The sequence below is a fragment of the Protomyctophum bolini genome (assembly GCF_963924005.1).
Source record: "Protomyctophum bolini genome assembly, chromosome: 15".
Taxonomy (NCBI): Eukaryota; Metazoa; Chordata; class Actinopteri; order Myctophiformes; family Myctophidae; genus Protomyctophum; species Protomyctophum bolini.
The window spans coordinates 30,714,994-30,736,100 of NC_137876.1; the positions used below are offsets into that span (position 1 = coordinate 30,714,994).

The following is a 21,107-nucleotide window of genomic DNA, read 5'->3' on the forward strand; positions in this document are numbered from 1 at the left end:
CACACACACACACACACACACACACACACACACACACACACACACACACACACACACACACACACACACACACACACACACACACACACACACACACACACACACACACACACACACACACACACACACACACACACACACACACACACACACACACACACACACACACACACACACACACACACACACACACACACACACACACACACACACACACACACACACACACACACACACACACACACACACACACACACACACACACACACACACACACACACACACACACACACACACACACACACACACACACACACACACACAGGGGGAGCCCCCACTAGTGAAAAGAAGTTCATACAGCATTGTAAAACAAATATGTGCCCACGCAGGCAGAAGCTGCAGGAATACAGACATGGACAGATGCAGCGATAAGACACAGATGCGGGCAGATACAGGATGACATAGATATGCAGGGAGATGGATGACAAATGAGACAGACATACAGGCTGGCAGAGAGACAGGAAGACAAATTAGAGACAGACAGGCTTACAAAGAGACAGCCATAAACAGACAGACGAAAGCAGAGGAACACAAGTCGCAGTGAAGTGTACTGTAAACTATGCGAATGCTGGTCCAACCGTCCAGTCACATGACCTGGGACATGCTTCACCTGAGGGATAAGTGAAATCTGTCTTTAAATGTGTGTCTGTCTTGTTTTCTCTCACTCGTCACACATCTGTCTCCCCTGCTCGCTCCTTCCTTCCTTTCTCTGTCCCTCCCTCTCTCTCTCTCTCTCTCTCTCTCTCTCTCTCTCTCTCTGAGATTAGAGGGAGAGAGGAAGGTTGATGGTCTGAGGGGACAGTAGTGGGCCGACCAGGGGGGGGTGGGGGGGTAGAAGTCAGAGGTCATTCCCCATCGGGTCTCCCTCTCCTTCCTCCATAGATCACTGGAGGACTCCCCTGAAGCTGCTGGACAGATGTGGCGAGTGTGAGTGTGTGTGAGCCGAGTGTGAGTGTGAGTGCGAGTGTGTGAGAGTGTGAGCGTGCGTGATATGTGCTTGTATTTAGAGGTGGAGATAGTGTGTGAGAGAGTTGTGTGTGTGTGTTACTGAAGACAATATAAATTGAGAATGTTTGTGTGTGGTACACAAGTGAAAAAGCACATGTTGCTTGCTCATGTGTTCACGTATGTGTGAGTAATGAGTATATTTATGCTTGTGTGTGTGCACGTGTGTGCGTGTGTGTGTGTGTGTGTGCATGCGTGCGCACGCGCAGCCACGAGCGCACTGCCACTAACCAGTACTGAGCAGCATACTGCAGTCAGTGACCATCCTCCCCTCTTCGTGGCCCTAGCCCTCTCTCCATCTCATTTCCCCTTAAACACCTACAGTCTCCTTCTATCTTTCAATTAGTTTCGCGTAGCCAGACAACTATTCCATGTATGTATATACAATATATATATGTCAATATTTTGTTTTTCCTGTTCTGCTAAGCAGCAAGCTATATATGCCTAGATGATTTCCATTGGGATACATTTGTGCGACTGTAAAGACGAAACGGAAGTGGGGAGGAGGCTCGCCACTTCTGCTTTATACTTTACTCATGACAGCTCATGATAGCTCTGCTCTTCCATTGCTCCAGACTCTGGCAACGCGAGACTATCTTTCAATGGACAGACTTGGGACCTCTGGCACTCTGGTCCTGATGAAACAGGATGGGAGGCTCTAAGGGTCCGCACAGTACACACACACACCCACGCAGAACCACCAACTCAGCACATTACACTCATCTACCTCACACGCTGGTGCTGGTTCAGCATATCGGTGTGCATGAGCGGATTGAGCGCGTGCATGTACCACACCATGTGTCCAAACATGAGTGCACATGATGCAGATGTAAGAGTGCACAAAGACGTGGGCCAGACACACCGACAGACGCACACGTGCACACAGGAAAGCATCTGCATGTGAGCACATGTGCACATGCTCACGCCATCCCGCTTCAGCATGCACACAGATGTTGCACCGAAGCTGGCCAAATGTTGCACGTTAGCGAAGAATAGCCACCATTGTGGCAAAAGCAATGAAATTTACTCTCTCTTGGCCTTGATGCTGGCCCTAATGGATATTCAGTGTGCGTGCACGTTACAAAGAGAGGCAATAGTTATTTTCCTCAACCGACTTTGTACGACAAAGAGAGGACTACTCTCGTTGGTGAAAATGCCGCAGAGCAACTAACACAAGGGGGTTACCATGACAACCACAAAGCCTGGAGACCCACACAAACAAACAGCTTGGCCTGTTCTGAAAATGAGCTGACTGAATACACATCCACACATATTTACAATTTATAGATATAAAAATACTGTAGTGCAGATAGGCCTACATGTATTTATAAATTATAGTACCTTTTTCCCCCAAATTCCAGATTTTTCTTTCAACAAATGTATATTTTTGTTGTGTTTTTAACATTTTGATTACTGGTGATGATCTCAAAACACTGGCAGTGAGACTGCAGATGGGTGACCAACGATGCCTTTCCCATGCGGGTGAATGTCAATTTCTCTGCCACATATTTTGCACAATGCTCTAGTGTTTGACTTGGGGTCAGGAGGGGTGTTCGAGCCATATGCTTGAAAACAAACACAAGACCTATTTTATTCAATATACTGGGCCAACGTTAGTACAGGGCCCCTGCCCAGGCTCTGGACAGGGCCCTGTCTGGACAGGGCCCCTGCCCAGGCTCTGGACAGGCATCATTCCGACAACTGCATAGACTTCATATTTGGGCATGCCTGACAAAGAACTCCATATATGGGCATAAAAGGGACACAGACATAATATCTGGGTGGGGCATCCATTTCATCTTGCATCGTTCTAATGGGCACCGCTCTAGTACATAAAATTCATCAACACACAATAAGAGTTGACTCATATTTTAGGCAACAGCTGCTCCAAAGTCAATATCCAACAGCCCTGCCTCAGCAAATGTATCACCTTGTTTCCTGTACAAAACTCAGTCCTTTGTCCCATGTCCTGACAAGTACAGTATCTCTCCACGCATGTCACAGGCAGATACAGTAGAGGGGTGTGACCTTTGATCAGCTGATTCCAGTCTTCACAGCACACAAATTGGATGCAAATGCATGTGGCAGATTCTATTTAAACAAAACACGGGCTTTAAAAAGAGCCATGCTGTTCAAAATGCTCAGTATATCTCTGCTCCGCTGGCCCAAAGCCAAAGTCTCCTCTGTACAAAGGACACTTTGTAAGAGGACCCCTGTCTCTTATACATCTCTCAGCTGAAGCTATACACATTCTTAAATGTTCCCAGCAGACACACTGCTCATTCAGTGTTTGAACACCTAATACATGATGACAAAGACCAACACGGGGTTGACATCACAGCAGAAGTACAGTTTAGTACTTGTAGCTAAATTTGTTGTACAGGCATTCCGTTTCTTCAGAAACAGGTATTCTGCATCTTCAGGAGTTCCTATCCTGCTCTTGACACATTTGTCCTTCACAACATGTATCATGTGTATACTGTCCAGTTTAGGACAGTTCATGTTTGTGTACTTTTTGAGATAATTAATGTTACATCATCTGCAACAAATCCAAAGCTATAATACTACCTGGCAACCCCACCAGCCTTGCAATATGGCCATGTTAGTGCATGTACTGTATTACTGTACTGAATGTAATAAGTGTGTGTCCCAAATTTCTAACATCGCATGCTATATACAGTATATACATATATGACATATATAGGCCATCGCTGCTCTACTGTACCCACATTGTGCACCCTCCCTAGGTATTAAACACATGCACAGTAAAACCTCAACTGAATGCGTTTCTTTCTGTCAATTCTACTTTTAGAATCTCAAGCTTTTGTCTGGTATTTGTCAGCTTGTCAGTAGCTTGTCAGTAATAGTATGAGTAAAGCCTCCTGGCAGCAAGGGTGTGTGTGTGTGTGTGTGTGTGTGTGTGTGTGTGTGTGTGTGTGTGTGTGTGTGTATGTGTGCGTCTGTGTGTGCATGTGTGTGTGTGGTCGCGCATGCGTGTGTGCGTGGGCGCGTGCATGCGTTTTGTACACCACACTCACAGAGCACAAAGAAAACTTGTGATGGTAAAATAGGGATGCATGGCCAATTAATCAGTCCACAAAGTGAAAAAGCATTTCTGGTAGGATCAACAGGATGAAAGAACACAGACAGTTACAGACAGATACATGTTCTCACTAAATACAGTCAAATCTAACCGGAAGCTAATGGGAACAGACTACATAACTACAATTCTACTAAAATCATATAGCATTTGAGACCTGACTCAGGTATGAAGTGTCTTTGACAGTCATTCATTACACCCAGATTTAAACAGAGTGCTGGGAACTACACCACTACAATTGATAGAAATCATAACACTTAAGTCATGAGTCAGCTACAGCTCATTCCCTGTGCCTGGCAGTCATGCCCTCCAATCTAAACACTGTGGGGGCTCTGAGCTGGTGGTCTTTTGTGCTGGAATAGCATTTGACTGCTGACTGACAGTCACCTGACTCCTGCCCAGAGAATGCTGAGCTGGTCAGGGTGGAGCTTATTTGGATGGGGGGGGGGGGGATCTATATAGATCATCATGGAAATAAAAATGTACATTTCATGGGGGGGGGGGGGGTCTATATAGATCAGAGGTTTTCAACTGGTGGTCCGTGAAGGTATTGCATGTGGTCCCTGGCCATGCATTTAGTATGTTTTTTTATCGACCACTAGTTGGGAAACGAACTAGTTCATTAAGTGACCTGGTGATGTATGATGACATCAATGTCAGTTACTGGGAAGTCGGATGTCAAGAACTTCCATAGAAAGGGAGTTTGAATTTCAAGGGAAAGTGAACCGGATTGACTGGTTGAGTCTATTAGGAAATGTCAAATGTGCCCATATAATCATGCAATCGCATGTGTCTGCTATCTATGAGTTTAATATGGAAGGTTAAGAGAACAGAGTAAGGGCAACCATGGGAAAGGAATAGCTCCGGACGACTAGCATATGCCAGTTAAATTACTGACTGTTAAGGGCTTGATTTAATTCACCTAAAATTAACAAATTTGATATTAATTTTAATATCCCCTCCCCCAACTAAACAGTGGTCCCCAGGTTGATTCTTAGTCAGGGTGGTGGTCCCCAGGTTGATTATTAGTCAGCGTGGTGGTCCCTGGTTCATAATCGGTTGAAAACCCCTGATATAGATCATCATGGAAATAAAAAGGTACATTTCATTTTCAATGTACTGGAGTACCATGACGGAGTAACATTATTTGAACTGAACACTTGTCTGGGGCAGGTCAGGAGAAAATCCATGCTTGTAACACTTCATAACATGAAACAGTGTGTTTATAGCTGGTGTGAATAGACAATGATAAACTGACACCGGGTATGGTCCTTTTGGATTTTTGTCATGAAGTTCAACAGTCTCAGTCTCTTGACCTAGTTTGACCACTTCTGAAACATGACTTTAACACAACTCCTTTACATGCAGACTGGCGGAGTGACACAGTGCTGCATTGTTTTCACATGCACATGTTTTCAGTTTCACACACACACACACACACACACACACACACACACACACACACACACACACACGGTAGTATGAGCCATCATCTCTGTTGGCTGTTGACTGGCTGAGTAGGGTGTCATAATGTCATAATGTGGCAGAGCTGCATCTAAGACAGAAGTAAGTAGCGGGATAATTGGACAGCTCCCAGTTCTAATAAACCTTTAATATGCACTGGAGAAAGGGCATCCTTGTGGCCTGCACGGAGTGAATGAGAGAAAGAGACAGAACGACCAGGGCGAATAAGAAGATAAATATATAATTGAGGAGGAAGAGAAGGAAGGAGTGAGCAAGCAAAACAGAGACAGGCAGAGATCCAGATGGAGAGAGGTAGATATATAATATTGTTCTGTCATGTCAACAGGTAAAACAGATTAAACACCATTGCTAGTAGATTAGCAGCACCCCGCAAGGAGCAGCTCATCTAGGCTATCTATTGCAGTTACAGCTGCTGCAAAGGTACCAGACGGCTTCCCCTGCCCCTCTACTCTACCAGCTGGATTCTTTTAGCACCCGTTTGCACCTGCCAACACTCCACAGCCAACAGCCAACACTCAGTCTTCCTGCCTTGAACAGGCCTCTCCACTACCCTAGACAGACTGCTATGTTATGGCCCTCGGCTAGCAAACCATGCCGACTTGCAAGAACTAATGGCGACTAACAGCGATCACTTTATGTCATGTCCTCGGTAAAAGGTGAGTTGGAATACAGCGCTGCAGCTGATGGTCGGCTGATTCAAATCAATATCACGATTATTCAAAATAAATCCTTGATTGCGATTAATGAACAATTATTTTATGAACTGCCCTCAGTTCTCTGACAACTTAAGTATAAACTGCTGCTACCATTACACAGAGCTGATACACCAACCAAGTACCTTATCCCTTATCTATGTTTAAGGTGATTTAATATCACATGCACAACAACATTGCAGGTAATGATATCCTTGGATTCCGAGCATACCTCAACATTGTTGAAAGATGGTTGGGTTGCTAGGGGCATAGTTGTCAAGGGGAGGGGTCTGTCATATAAGATGAGCCAACCAAATTGTAAGGTGATCTGCGAAGAGGAGCTATCTGTTGTTGTGACAGTTTGTCATTACAGAATGTGTTCATTTTGAAGCAAAACCGGAGATTTGTCATTGTTTTATGGCAGAGGTTGATCAGTGGTGTTTTGAAAGTGAAACCAGAACCTTGGGTGGGATGACATGAATCAATAAAAAAAAAAGAGAGGAAGCGCCAAGGATTTCTCACAGTACAAATGTTGGTCAACGTATTTGTGTCAAGGTTTAATTGGCAGGATCATATCACATAACGACAGAGGCAGAGGCAGAACACAATATGCCTGCAGGGAGTGAACTATATTCCAACTCACCACCAGACAATCAATAGTAGCTACTGATTGAAATTCAGATGTTCAATACATGTCCTACTTTAGAATAAATGGAAGAGGTGAACTGATGAACAAATAGAATAGTGTGTCCTTCTGAGTGAGGACTGGCTTAGGGCAGGCCACTTCCTTCCTAGAACTTGTGTACCAAATGTAATCATTCTGGGTCACAGGAGCAATCATAACATCTAGGCTATTATCTAGGATCAGTGGCCACAAGGCCTGCATTCCTTTCTAGCAGTTGTAAGTAAGAACTGAAACTTATTCTGTTGTTACACAATTATTACTCTGAAGAGAGTGCAGCTAAAATGCCAAATACAATCATCTCTATAAGATTGCACCACAATGAAACATAGGAAATGACATAATAAAGCTTCCAGGTGTGCGGCGGAAAATTCTGACATCTAAATTCACTATTGTGATGTATTTCAGAGTGTAGCAGGATAGGTAGTCGTAGGCAGGACATAACATTGGGATGAATGTGATTTGAATGTTGAAGTGGAGTATTTTGTTTTACAGGAAGAAAACATGATTTGAATACAAAGTTTTGTAATAATATAAAGATTAGTAGTAGTTTTGCAATTATTTTGTGATATGGATCTTCCTGGGTCTGAAATAAAGATTGAATTGAATAGAAATACTAGTATATTGTTAAATAGGCTAGGTGGACAATGTGACCAGGGATGAGATCTAAAATGGTTAAAAAGCTTTTTATTGATAGATACAGTAGTCTGACAGGAAATGGGGAGATGGAAATGGGGAAGGACACGCAGCAAAGGTCGTCGGGATCGGAAGTCGAACCTGCGACGTGGCAGCGGTGGATCAGGAGTAGAGTAGCCTGTGGTCCACCTATGCTTTCTATGGCATAGGCAGCTCCCGGCAGGATCCGCCAGGAGAATCTAGACGCAACTGCGCGAGTGTGTGTGTGTATACGTGTGTGCGTCAATTTAATAAAGGTGCAGACGATCAGAAATCAGCAGTGTGTGAGCAGAGTGATCGACGTTTGCGCTACTCTATGCCAAATTGAAGTGGACTCTGTCTGTCCCAGACTTTTTTTTTTCTGGGTTTCCGAGTCTATTTGTAGAGTGGCCGGATGGGAACCACAAGGTTGCTGCAAGGTTGCCAGTTTGAACCCAGGCTCCCCCAGAGTTAGTGTCGAAATGTCCTTGAGCAAGACGCTGAACCCCTTATTGCTCCCGATGTGCAGGTTGGTGCCTTGCCTCCTTTAAGAAGTACTTCAACTAAATACTTCTAGAGTGATGGTAAAGTTAAACATACATTTCAGTGATGAAAGTTAAACATACAAACAAGTCATAAAAACTACCATTGTCCACTTGAGGTCTCTTGATAATGGTCTGGGAATTTAAGTTTATTTGAAAGCTTCTTAATCAGTACTGAAATATCACATTTGTCACACATGCTGTAGAATGATAAGTGATGTTCACTTCCTGATAATGCTGCAGAGATTTTCAACACTTTCCATCTAATCTGAACAAACAAACTACTTTCAATCCATCACCAGTCACCACCCACCCACTCAGACAAAAGTGCAAAAGGAAGAGAGATACGGCAGAGAGAGAGTGTGACAGACAGAAGAGAGAATGAGATCAGATTATATCAACGCGAAGAACGGGAGCCCAAATTTTATCACGAGAAGGGAGTTTTGTTTTGGGGACTGGGAACCACCAGGGCTCCTTGAGGGGGTTCCAGCGGGGTGCGAAGTTAGCTAATAAATATAGCATATTGAAAAAAGAATTTATATCATTTCAGATGGGATTCCGCAGCCAAAATCATATTAATTCGTGGGTCCTCGACATGAAAAGGTTTGAGAACCACTGACTTACAGCTACAACTGCCAGTGATGATAAATTATTGACTCCAGTTGACAACGTGACAAAGGATAGCCTCCTGCACATACCCTCTCTTTTTACTCAGATCTGTATGTGAGCTCATCCACCCATTGCACTCTCTCCTTCATCCCCTACTTCAGTCCCTCCCTCCCTCACTCCTGTGCTCCACCCACAGGGCTCCTGAATGGAAAGGTGTGCCCAAACCCTGTGTTACTGTGGTATCCGTTTACTCAAAGCTCCTTTCACTTCCATGGGACGCACAGCAGCTGTTCCTGAACTCCTATCTTATGATGCGTTTTCACTGCATGTTATAGGCTCCACTATGGATGCAACAGTTGACCAAACAAATCGATTTTATATATATATATATATATATATATATATAAAATTATATTTTTGATGAATACATTTTGAGTGATGCATGGCCTATTTCCAACCTAAAATGTTATCCGAAACAGTTTTTGTAAGGCTGTACAGGTTAAATAAAGGTTGTTTCCTGACAGCATTATTTTTTACTTTAGCACTGCTTAGGACTCTCCTACACAGAGGATGGCTATGCTGATCAGCCACAGTACAATTCAGTAATAAAGGGAGTAGAATAATTGAGTCCAGCCCGTACCATGCAGTGGGAAAGCGACTTTATTTAGTATACATTGCTCCTATATATTAGTTTCCATAGTTAGTAAATGATCAAAACATTCCATTTAATTCAGAATGCCTGTAGTAAATCAAATTAGTCGACATTGCTGCCGACAAAAGTAATTAGTCGCTACACAGCATCCTAGAGATGATCGTTGTACTGTAATAGTGCTTCCCTATAGGCAACTGTGCACTCATATCCCATACGATCACATGTCTTTCACAAGCATACAGTAAAGTATCAAAGAAAACTGCACAGCAAGCACATAGGCAGTAGAACGCATGTCTGGCTTGATTAATAGCATTTTGTCAAGGAAAGGATGTGACCAGATCTTTCCCATAGTGCTGCTGGAAAATTCCTTGAAAACATGCAGAGAGACTGCCTATAAACCTGCTGTTCTGTTCTGCCTAAGGGTCATCCACTGTTGAACACATGTGACCATATCTTGGTAGTGGTAGAACTGCTAGTCTGCTCTCTGTGCTCTACAGGAAGTGCACCCTGACCCTAAATCCCATGGTGGATGTGGAATTCACACAGCTCTGTCTGGTTAGGGTCTGAACTCTGAACTCCATCCACCGTGCTGCAACTACAAGATTGAACTCTGAACTCCATCCTCCGTGCTGCAACTACAAGATTGAACTCTGAACTCCATCCACCGTACTGCAACTACAAGATTGAACTCTGAACTCCATCCACCGTACTGCAACTACAAGATTGAACTCTGAACTCCATCCACCGTGCTGCAACTACAAGATTGAACTCTGAACTCCATCCACCGTGCTGCAACTACAAGATTGAACTCTGAACTCCATCCACCGTACTGCAACTACAAGATTGAACTCTGAACTCCATCCACCGTGCTGCAACTACAAGATTGAACTCTGAACTCCATCCACCGTGCTGCAACTACAAGATTGCACTTGATCCGAGCAAGATGAACGGTTAAATATATACACAATGGTGGAAAAAGTACTAATTTGTTTTACTTAAGTAAAATTATCAATACCACAATGTAGAAATACTCCATTACAAGCAAAAGTCAGGAATTCAAAATTTACTTGAGAAAAAGTACAAGAATATTGGTACAAAATGTTTTCAATATGAAAGTCATTTGAAAATAGCCGATCTACAAGCTCACAAGTCACAATGCGTAGCGATGTGACACATTGTGACTGAAATGTATATAGGGCTGAAGTGGCCGCTGTAGGTTTTGTAATAATCAAAATCGACAAAGTAAGTAGTAACTAAAGTTTTCAAATAATTGTAGTGGAGTAAAAGTACAACATTTGCCTCTGAAATGTAGTGGAGTAGAAGTAAAAGTACTGCAAATTTGACATACTCAAGTAAAGTCAAATTCCTCAAAAGTACAGTACTTAAGTAAACGTACTTAGTTACTTTCCACCACTGGAAATACATTCCTATATTTGGAACACGAACATAATAACAAAATAAATGATGCAAGGATTTGCATTGAGCCCCAAGCATTTGGGAGCTGCTCAGATAAGAGGTTCTATAATCACTCACATTTGACTCTTCTAACAGTGCGTTCTAAAAACACTGCTTGATGATAATGAAATGTTTCCATAATACAGGCAGGGTTTCAGGCTCAGGAAGTATAAATATATGCAGTGTGGTACGCCGGTACTATACACTATAGTCTCTACTCTCTAGCATAAAATATATTTTCCAGACCAGCCAATAAGTCTTGCTGTGATTCAAAACTCCACATTACTTCAGAAGATAGAAAAATGGGATATGCTTTCCCAATAATTGGCATGAAAGTATGCTATTGGGCCACCAGAAGGAAAAGAAAAGGCATTGTGAAACTCGGAAGGAGCCTGGCAGGTTCCGGGCGGAATAAATATACTGCGTTGTGTTTTGAGTTTTACCAAGAACATGTCAGGCCAGAATATCAATTGCTTTGCAGAAGTGGGAAAAACAACCAGAAGGCATTTTGCTAATGGAAGTTATACACCCAAGCAGGGACGCTGCACATACAGTACATTATAATAACAAGCATGATGTCCTTAAAGGACTCTTATCTTATTGCATATCTGAGTAAGGAAATTAAGACCAGCCACAAGCCAGATGCTGGAACATTATGGTTGTAGATGTTTCTCCATTATATAATTAGAATCAGAAACACTATAGGCCTACATAGCATATCGTCGCTGTAGGGCAGAACCCTTGAGTGTCCAATTTAACTTTAAAGTATAAACCTGGCTAGATTACACAGATAGCCGAAAAAGCTCACAAGTCACAACGATCATTGAGGAAGTACTGGTTTTTGCAATGTGAAATACAATGCTGAAATACCAAGTAAAATCTGAACTGAGTGGTGCTGTTGGGGTGTCGGACTATTGGAGTAGTGGGACTGTTGGGTGTTTGACTATTGGCTGTCGGACTATTGGCTGTTGGACTATGTAGTCTGTATACTGTACTGTACTGCCTCTCATCATGCACCTGTGCAGCTACACCATAGTCTGTACTGCACTGTGCTCTGTGCTGGTGTTACACTAAAAACTACTGGTGTTACACTAAGAACTCAGCTTCCCATCATGCACCTATGCACAGTGTGAATCTCAACAGCGCCACTTTGTCACAGACAAACATACAAAGGGACACACATTGCCGTTCCTTGGAGTGGCTGCACCACTCAAAAATTAGATGGCACATAAAAGCCAAACTGATGGTTAACCCTCCAGTTTCAAGGTTCTGTGGAGATCATGTCTTATTTTTCATTTTGGACATCACCAGGTCATGTCATCTGGTTAAGAAAAAAGTCAGTTCTCTGTCCAGCTTAATTCATCATCAAAAATACTCCATAGGGACTGAACAATACATTGTCCCCTCAGGGACGAGTCACTGTGCTTCTCAGCTAGGTTCTCAAATGAAGGGTTACAATACACCTCTCAGAGTCTACTGTGACAGTGTGACTAATAGACCTTCAAGATGCAAACGTATAGGGTTTTCCAGCTGACTGAAAGCTCTCATTAGCAACAGATAATGAGATGCTTTGGTTAATTACTAAACATTGCTCCAATTAAACCATGACCATGTTTACATGGGATTGCCTTTCAGTGCGCACGAATGGGGGGCAGAGTAAAAAGATAATGGCACGAGAGAGAGATGGGAAAGAAATGATGGTACAAGAGCTGAGTAGTATAACACCAGCTCCAACCATAAATTATCTGATCTTTTTTTGTCACAGTAAGATCCTCAAAGATAATTTAGTGTGTATGACTGGGAAGTTTGCCTACTTTATCTGCCGCTTAACTCCATTATTAAGTAGCCCAGCATTATTAGTTTGTTTGCTTGTAAATGGTAACATAAATGGTGCATTTTATATAGCGCTTTGCAAGGCACCATCCTGCTCATCGGGCTGAGGGCTCAGTGTCTTGCTCACACTTACGAACGACAGTGACAGAGGGGGAGCCTGGGATCGAGCTTTCCCTAGTGGCCGCTCTCCTCTTGAGTCTTGAGCCACCTGACCACCACCTCTGCTAGCAGAGAATTCAAGAACGCGGAGCCAGATTTTCATGAAATTTGGCATTTGTTCTGATCATTTAATGATGATCAGTAGGCTGACCCCTTTTGGGTTGAAACAGTCAAAGGTCAAGGTCACAAGCAATGTCACAGTCAAAATCAAGAACAGATGGGTGGATGTTTATGAAATTAGGTTGGCAAAACTTGGCATGATCAGTAGGTTGCCTGGAAGAGATTATTAACTTTTGGGTCAAGAAGGTCAAAGGATTGCACAATCAAGGGTGAGGCCAAAACTGCATAACGACTAATTGTTTCTGGCAATCAATCGATTACACAGTTAGACAGCCTACTGATCATCAAAACCTGGCACTGTGTTCTCTGCTATGTGCGTGCACACACACACATTACGGGACTGTAACTCTGAGAGGACCAAAATGTACGGTCCATAACCTCAGAGTTAAATTAATATTGATTCAGTTAAATTCATACAAATTGTATTAAAAAAGAATCAGAATCATGGGATTAGAGCATGTTCTCATTGGCCACACACACACACACACACACACACACACACACACACACACACACACACACACTTACTTTGTCTACTTACTATTTGTATATTATCTTTGGTGAGAACCACATATACAGTAAACCCTCCATGGGTTTCTTTTCTCACCTGCACATATTTCTCTTTTATTGACGTTACCTTTTTGTACTGTTTTTTTTATTGTGCGAATATATTGACCATATTGACCTGAGCTGGGTGGCACACGTATAACTCCTTTTGTGACAGGCTGTATAGATACTCCAAGGGCCTTTCAGGCAAGGCGTCAAAGCGTGACCCCATCTATCAGAACAAACGAGGTGGGCCACTACAGCGTGACCAAGGCAGGATGATTGGGAAAGGGGAAGATTCTATTGAGATTTATGGCTGCACTGTATTAACTATGACTTGTGAATTGTATTCAGACATCTTGTTCTGCTTGGATGTCTCCAGAGTCCAGACTGAGTATTTCAGGGGTTTAATTCCCCCCAAAATAAGCCTCTTATATAACTGTATCTTGTATATTGACAAATGGCCATGCTGTCCTTACAACACGTGTCAAGGCAAAAGTATTAAAAACACCTGTGCTCCTCGTTATTGTGGCCTCCGGGTGGCACTATAATAGGCTAATGTCAAAGGTTTCACACAGATCGGTGCAGGTACAGGGAAAAATGCAAATCAGCCTTTTATAGCGCCACCATGAGTGCCATTTTCTCCTTGGCCTAGTGGGAATGTACGCGCACAATTTCATTTAATTGCACGCTGTGTTCATGACTTGAAGCATTTTGTTGAAAACGGACGAATCCTGCAAACTTTGAAGCCAATGTTAGCCAATGAGGATGGAATACCGGACAGATCCATCTTGATCACATGATGACTATAGAGATAGTGTGTACCGATTTGCGTGATGTATGGATAAAATGTGTACAGTAATATAAATAAATGTATTTTGCAAGAATCGGCCTCATGGTGGCGCTATAACAGGTCGTTCTGGGAAAATTAGGGGCAGAGGTTTATCGTTGGCATCCAGGGAGTGTGTGCGCCAATTGTACACAGTTTGGCATCGACCGGGACAAAGGTGCCGGAGATTAGCTGTACACGGACGGACGGAGTGCAAAACATACTCTCCCCCACGCCTTCGGCCTGGTGAAGTCAATGAGTAAATATATCATTATAATATATTCTGATTACTTTATATATGGGGAACATGACAGCTATACTAATATGTGCATTTGATTTTTCACAATAAAAACAATTTGGAATAAAATGTTTAAACGTACAGTATAGTAACTATGTCAAGCCCACCGCTGACAAAACAATTACAATTTGAGAGAATATTCAGAATAGCTTTACAGAATGTTTTAGAAATTAGATTAGAAATTACATTACTTTTTTTAAAGATTTTCTTTTGCCTTTCTACTTTTATTGATAGATACAACAAAGATTGTCAGGAAAGAGACAGGCAGCAAAGGTCGTCATGAACGAGACTCGAACGCACAACGTGCTGTCAGGCCAGAGCCTATATGTGGCATACGCCTGGACCGCTAGGCCAGCAGGCGCCCCAAAATTACATTACATTTTCTGAATTAAGTTTATATCTGTCCTCACGCTCATTTTAAACTAGCAGCAACTGTGCTGAGTGATGAGTGTGGAGAGATGGATACATCTCCTGCTGAGAAGCCATCAGTTACTAATTATATGACAGCATCAATCTCAGATTAATCGGTGGAGACACAAGTCTGGTGGGGTGTTCTAAACTTGCTAAGTATGTACGCCTTTTCAGCACATTCATACATTGATTATCATGCATATGAATATAGTTGCCCAGTACAACCACAATCTGCTACTGTTGGCCACAGCAAGAATTAAATCCATGGACATACACACAAGACCAGAGGAGATGAACATCCGTTCATTGGCACAACCGGCCAATAAGCCAGCATCATCTTCTCACATGACAATAAATGCATGCGAGTCTAATCATATTAGGGGTGTCTAGTCAACAGGACCAACAGTAGCAACTAGTGTAAATCGGCAGGGTTCAAAATTGGCCCCCAAAGTCAGACGGCTGGGTGGGAAGAAAAGAAAACATCACATGATACAGCAACACACAGCCTATTGGATATGGAAAATTGGGACAGCAACACATTATTCTGTGTGCACTCATGTTTTATGGGGTGAAAAGAATCAACATTTCAGCACATAGCGCCTTTGCTGGGGTTTGAGGGCAGAGCTGCCTGCCAAAGAGTTGGGCAGGTCAGAGGGAGGGGGATTCACTATTTTGACATTCCTGCCTTTGTCACCAATGGCCTTTGACTCTGTTCTTCTTTTGTCTGAAAGATGGCTGCAAATGCAGACAGCGCATCACTGCTGTCAGGCCAAAAACTATGCAGCTGCAAACATTTTAAATAATATATAATAATTGTGTTATGAATGTTTTCAGGGAAGCAATGGAGAATGGCTACACCCATGTTTATATAGCACCTGACGAAGCTCACGGCGAAACGCGTCGTGCTAATAAATAAGTTTGATGCAGTAAGTTGTCCGTCTCTGTTCCCTGGAGTGTGCAGTCCCTTCCTTGGAAGGTTTTTCTCTTTTTTGATATATATATATATATATATATATATATATATATATATATATAATTATATATATAATTATACAGTGCTGACTTTATTTATCGTCACATCACAGGTTTACAGGTATAAGAATTTGACCCACTTCTGAATTTACATTAAATGGCTCACGGTTGACAAATAACTACACTGTGATCCCTTCAGTTCAACTAACAGGAAAGAAAAACACAAAATGTGTTATTTTTCATCTGCAGGGTGAATCGTGGGAAACAAAGAAATGTGATGACAGGAAGCATTCTGTCAGATGCTGCACCTCATCTCCTAGGGGTAATCCCTCCCGCTCCAATTATGCAATCTGGTAAAAATGTGAGTAGAGGTGTACAGTAAATGCCTGTGTTCATTTAATTTGTGTGTGTGAAAATAAGCACAAATGGACCCATAAATGAAGATTTGACTCATCAGGCAGATGACGGTTCGGACAGTTGCCGGCTGCCGCTAGTGACCGCTAGACCCGGAGGACAAATGATTAGTCAAGAGGGTTTGGCGACAAGGTGAACTGCCTAGCCTTACTTGCCTGCAGGGTTAATTAAATGAGTGCTGCATCCAGATTTGTCTACAGTAAAGAATAAAATAAAGCTTTGCCAAAAGGCATAGCTTTGTGTGGTCATCAATTAAAACATGATAAACTAAACTAAAGTCAACACTTGCTTTTGTGCTGCCTTGCCAGGTCGTCCTCAGAGAGTTTTATTTGCTTGAGATTAGCCGTACAACTCTTGGCACAGTACCGTAATGCTATGAGAATGGGCGTACTTTTTGCTTTCCATCAGTTTGCTTCCGTATTTAAAAAGGTACGAAATGAAGAAGTGGAGGGCCTTTCCTATATAAAAAAATGCTTTGACTCACAAGGACAAACCAAAAGTGTATGGCAAAAAAAATAGAAAGAAAACGTATCGAATCACAAAATCAATTAGTCTTAACTGTGTCCTGGTAAGCACAGCTTGAGCAAGGGAATGTGGCTGCTTATGTGTGTATGTATGTATACATGTGTTAGTATGTGGATCATGGATGAGGTATGGGTGAGGTCGGGGGAGTGAGTCTAAGGAATGTAGGTGGGGGGGGGGGGGGGGGGGGCAATTAAAAGGTGCAGCTCATGTCCTTATAAGGACAAGCTTGGACAAATTATCCAGGAAGTAAACACCTGCATGCAGCGTCACATATAAAAACAGGAAGGAGCCTGGAACTCAGGGGCCTGCATGCGTGTTATACGATGGATATTATGATATGGACATTAGCACACACTGACAGTGTATGTGTTCGTGTACCTGAGCAAATATATGGAGGGATGTAGAAAGTTGTGAGAAAAGAGGAGAGTGGCCTTATGTATGAATTGGAGAGACAGAGGATAGAGATAGAGTATGAGTAGATTTGTAATGTATGTGTATTTGTATGTGAATGTGAATTTATTATTAATAAAGTTTTATTTGTAATTTCAGCTTTTTTCAAACAATGCTTCTCCACAGTGGTTCTGAGAACAATATACCAGAGGCAGCTGTGTTTGGAAAGACATTATGATTGCAAGATAAGAGGAAATGAGTGCCTTTATGGGGTCAGGTTAAGACTTGCGTTTGGCACAAAATATTTCAGGACTCCCGTAATAGCATTATGCAGGTGTGACCGACTGAAATAGTAGAAAGCAAAGTAAAAATGAATAGAGCATTCTGAATTGGAAAATGGAAATTTCAATGTCAATTCACATTTTAGGTTTTCATTGTGAAATTCAAGAGAATGTTCTTAAAAAAATGTACCAGTTACAACTCCTCCTAGTACTAGCTAACCACTAGACCACGAAATGACAACAAGTTTGGCTAAATGAGCCTCTAGGCTACTGGCATGCATAAGCAAACAGGCACCCTGGTCTCAAAGAAAAAGATGGGGAAAAGTTCAATGTAGCTTGGTTCGACAAGCTAGAGGTATAGTATGTTGTTCAACTTCTGATTTTAGAATACATTTCAAAATATAAAACAGATTCAATGAACATCAAAGGGTCTCTGTGTAATTAGTCTTGCATAGCCAGACGATAAGAGATCTGTGTAATCTGCCCATCAGTAGAAAACCTGTGTAATGAAGCCTGGAAAGGAATGTGGGTGATTGTGCATGTGTCTGCACACGTGCGTGTGTGACTGTGTGTCAATCAACTATGCTCACCCTTGGGCCTAAGGCACGAGCACATTGCCTGCCTGCCTGGCCTGCCAGGAGTTACTATCATCCCTTTCAGCCTGCCACCCTATAATTGTCTCTTTTTTTTGTCTAGTCAGAGCACAACACCCCCACTTGAGAGCACTGCTCTCTTTGGATATGAGCGAATACAGCACCACTTGTGTCTCCAGGGTGTTCAGGCAAAGAGGATTCATACATGTATCAGCGGCAAAGATCAATGGGGAATTTATGCGCTCATAACCCCTGTTCCACTCATGTGAATAAATAAAAACTTTTTCCGTTTCTGATCGCTGGAGGGGATGTGTGAACTCTCAGTGTCTTGCCTGTAAAAACTATTAGACTAAGTGTTACTATTTTCCTAAAGTCTGTAATACTCCTCTTTGTCAACATGATGTTTAAGAGCTCACCTTAAGCATATTTACACAAGTACTTCTCATACTCAAAAAGCAAAAGAGAAGCAGCTTCTTCAGACTGTATCTACTGGGGTCGCCTGGTCCATTGAAGTGTGGATCCATCTGCTCCATCAACAGTATAGGCCTATGCCTCAGTCAGCCCAGACTTTGGCATACCTTACAGACCGGTAGCAGGCTGGCGATGACATAATTCAGGAAACTAGAACCCGGAGCTTTCAAAGTACAGCTACAAAAAAAGAAAACTGGGGAAAACTTTTTCCAACAGCAGTGAGAGGGGCCGATTATTACCATTTTTGGGCACGCTCGCTCCCATGCAAGCCCAGCCCAAACCACAGTGCTTACTCAGATTCCATGGAGTTTTCTTCCCCCTTCTTTTTTTTCTCTCCAAAGCGTTCTAAAGTGTGGGAGCATCAAGCGCGGGTTAAAAGAAGAATGTGACACCCATTATCCAAATCAGCCATTCATTCTCTCTCATGCAAAAAAAGATAATAAAAACAAGGAACTGACACACTAAGAAAAGGTGATGTCATGTAAAATAAATGATGTCTCACACTGTCCCTCCTGCACAGTCAAATCCCCAGTATTATATCTGCAGTGTACAAAATATGAAGGCAACATCTGAGGCTACACTCATGTTTGTCAGTCACTCATCTTATAGCAGCTAGTGTGGCTGCCCACAGTGCCCAGGCGTGCGTCGGCCATGCCACGAATAGGAGTTTAATTAGCAGCACGAGAATTGACAAGTGGAAATACCGATCAGAGGTCTTGTGTGACACCCAGTAGGTGATCCTATAATCCACGTCGCAGCGTTAAACAGATGACAGGAGGGGGCATAATGGGACCAGCAGACACAGACCGTACGCAGTCAAGCGCGTGGCTGACATCTGTTGCGCTAAGAAGGTGGGCGTATTGTCCCACTGTCCCATTTCAATAGTTTTTGCCCCCCCCCCCCCCCTCTCTCTCTCCAAAGATGACGGGTGGGACCACCGTAGCGTATAATTGCCAGTAGAGGATATTTCATAACGCAACAGGATATGTGTAGTAGTATGTGTTGAACTTGTTCTTAGAAGGAAGACAGACCACACGGTTGTTATCATACATGATTAGACTACAAAAGTTTTGGAGAATTGCGGCAGAATTTGCGCTTTAACAGCCGCCTTATGTTATACAGTAAGCTAGTAGTAGCCGAAATAAAAGTGAAGATAAACACCCAGGCTTAATTACTGCTGGTACGATGAATGTGCATTCCGAGTATTGCACCTAAAATATAGATATATTGATACAGTATATATATATCAATAAAGGCAAGGCACACTTAGGCTACACAGAGATTGCTGCATTGTTGTGAGCCAGGGGGCTACAAGAAGCACCTCAACGCACCTTTCTCTGCTGCTTCTCCCATGCAGGGTCCAAAAGCAGATCCCGGTCCCAATCATCTTCTTGTTGCATGTAAATGGGGTGGCCGTCTTCATCATACCCATCCACGTTGGTGTATATCTTCTCCTCCATCTCGTATTCCCCCGTTCCTTTGGTGAGGTGATATTAAACAGCAAGCCGCTGCTCTATCCTCCACGCATTCAAGGCGCTCTGGTCGGCGGGATGAGATTAACGCAACGGTCCAACCCCCGGGTAGGTTTCACCGTTGTCTCGTCTGATTGACTTGCTTTCCCTCGGTCTCCCTCCTCACCTCACAACAAGAAGCTCCAACAACCTCGCTACCTTCTCTCTTTCCACGACCCGTGTTCCGTGGAGTAGCAGAACAGCGAACGGCAAAGCTGAAGCTCCGAGGAGGAGGCAGGTCTAGTGTACCGAGTACCGAAGCGACACACAGCCGCAAAACTTTGCTTCAAAGAAATAAACCAATGGGAAACGGGAGGCTCTGATTGGACGCATTAGTGTGCCGAAGCCCGCCCCTAAACGTGGATTGGCTTCCTTTGCTGTCAATTCTGTCAGTGTTTTGCGCTTATTGTGTAGTAGGTTGACTGCATATAGGTTGACTGATCCAAATAACTGACAGTTTCATTGGATACTTAAGCCTTTTCTGTTACAATGCTTTACGTTGGTGGTTAATGTAACTTAACTGTGCCAGTGTGCCGTGGGATAACCTAAATCCACTATCCAGTATGGATGAATTCATCGGTTTCCGAGCCCTAAAAATATAGCGGTTTATGCAAATACAGTGTTTTATATCACATGTTTTCCGTGTGTATGTGTTTTATGTTTACTGCTTTAACAGGCTTTTTCTTCCTCGTCACACATTCCAAGGTGAAGGTAAGAAGTGTGAGCCTTTGGAAATGGAATCGGGTTGGAATCAGCACTGTGACAGGTCACGTAAACATTTTCCAGCGCTGGCCAAGTTTCTCAGCCTTGTAAGGTAA

General features: G+C 42.9%; 1 protein-coding gene across 3 annotated transcripts in view; it reads right to left on the reverse strand.

The window, feature by feature from the left end:
• The window catches only part of actn1 (actinin, alpha 1), a 59,329-nt gene extending 38,802 nt beyond the window's left edge, over positions 1 to 20,527 (reverse strand). For all 3 annotated transcript variants that reach the window (XM_080784640.1, XM_080784639.1, XM_080784641.1), the window contains exon 1: positions 20,110 to 20,527. In XM_080784640.1, coding sequence (XP_080640766.1) covers positions 20,110 to 20,238 — 129 coding nt within the window. In that variant the 5' untranslated portion in view covers positions 20,239 to 20,527. The remainder of the gene's footprint in view (positions 1 to 20,109) is intronic.
• Between the last annotated feature and the right edge of the window lie 580 nt (positions 20,528 to 21,107).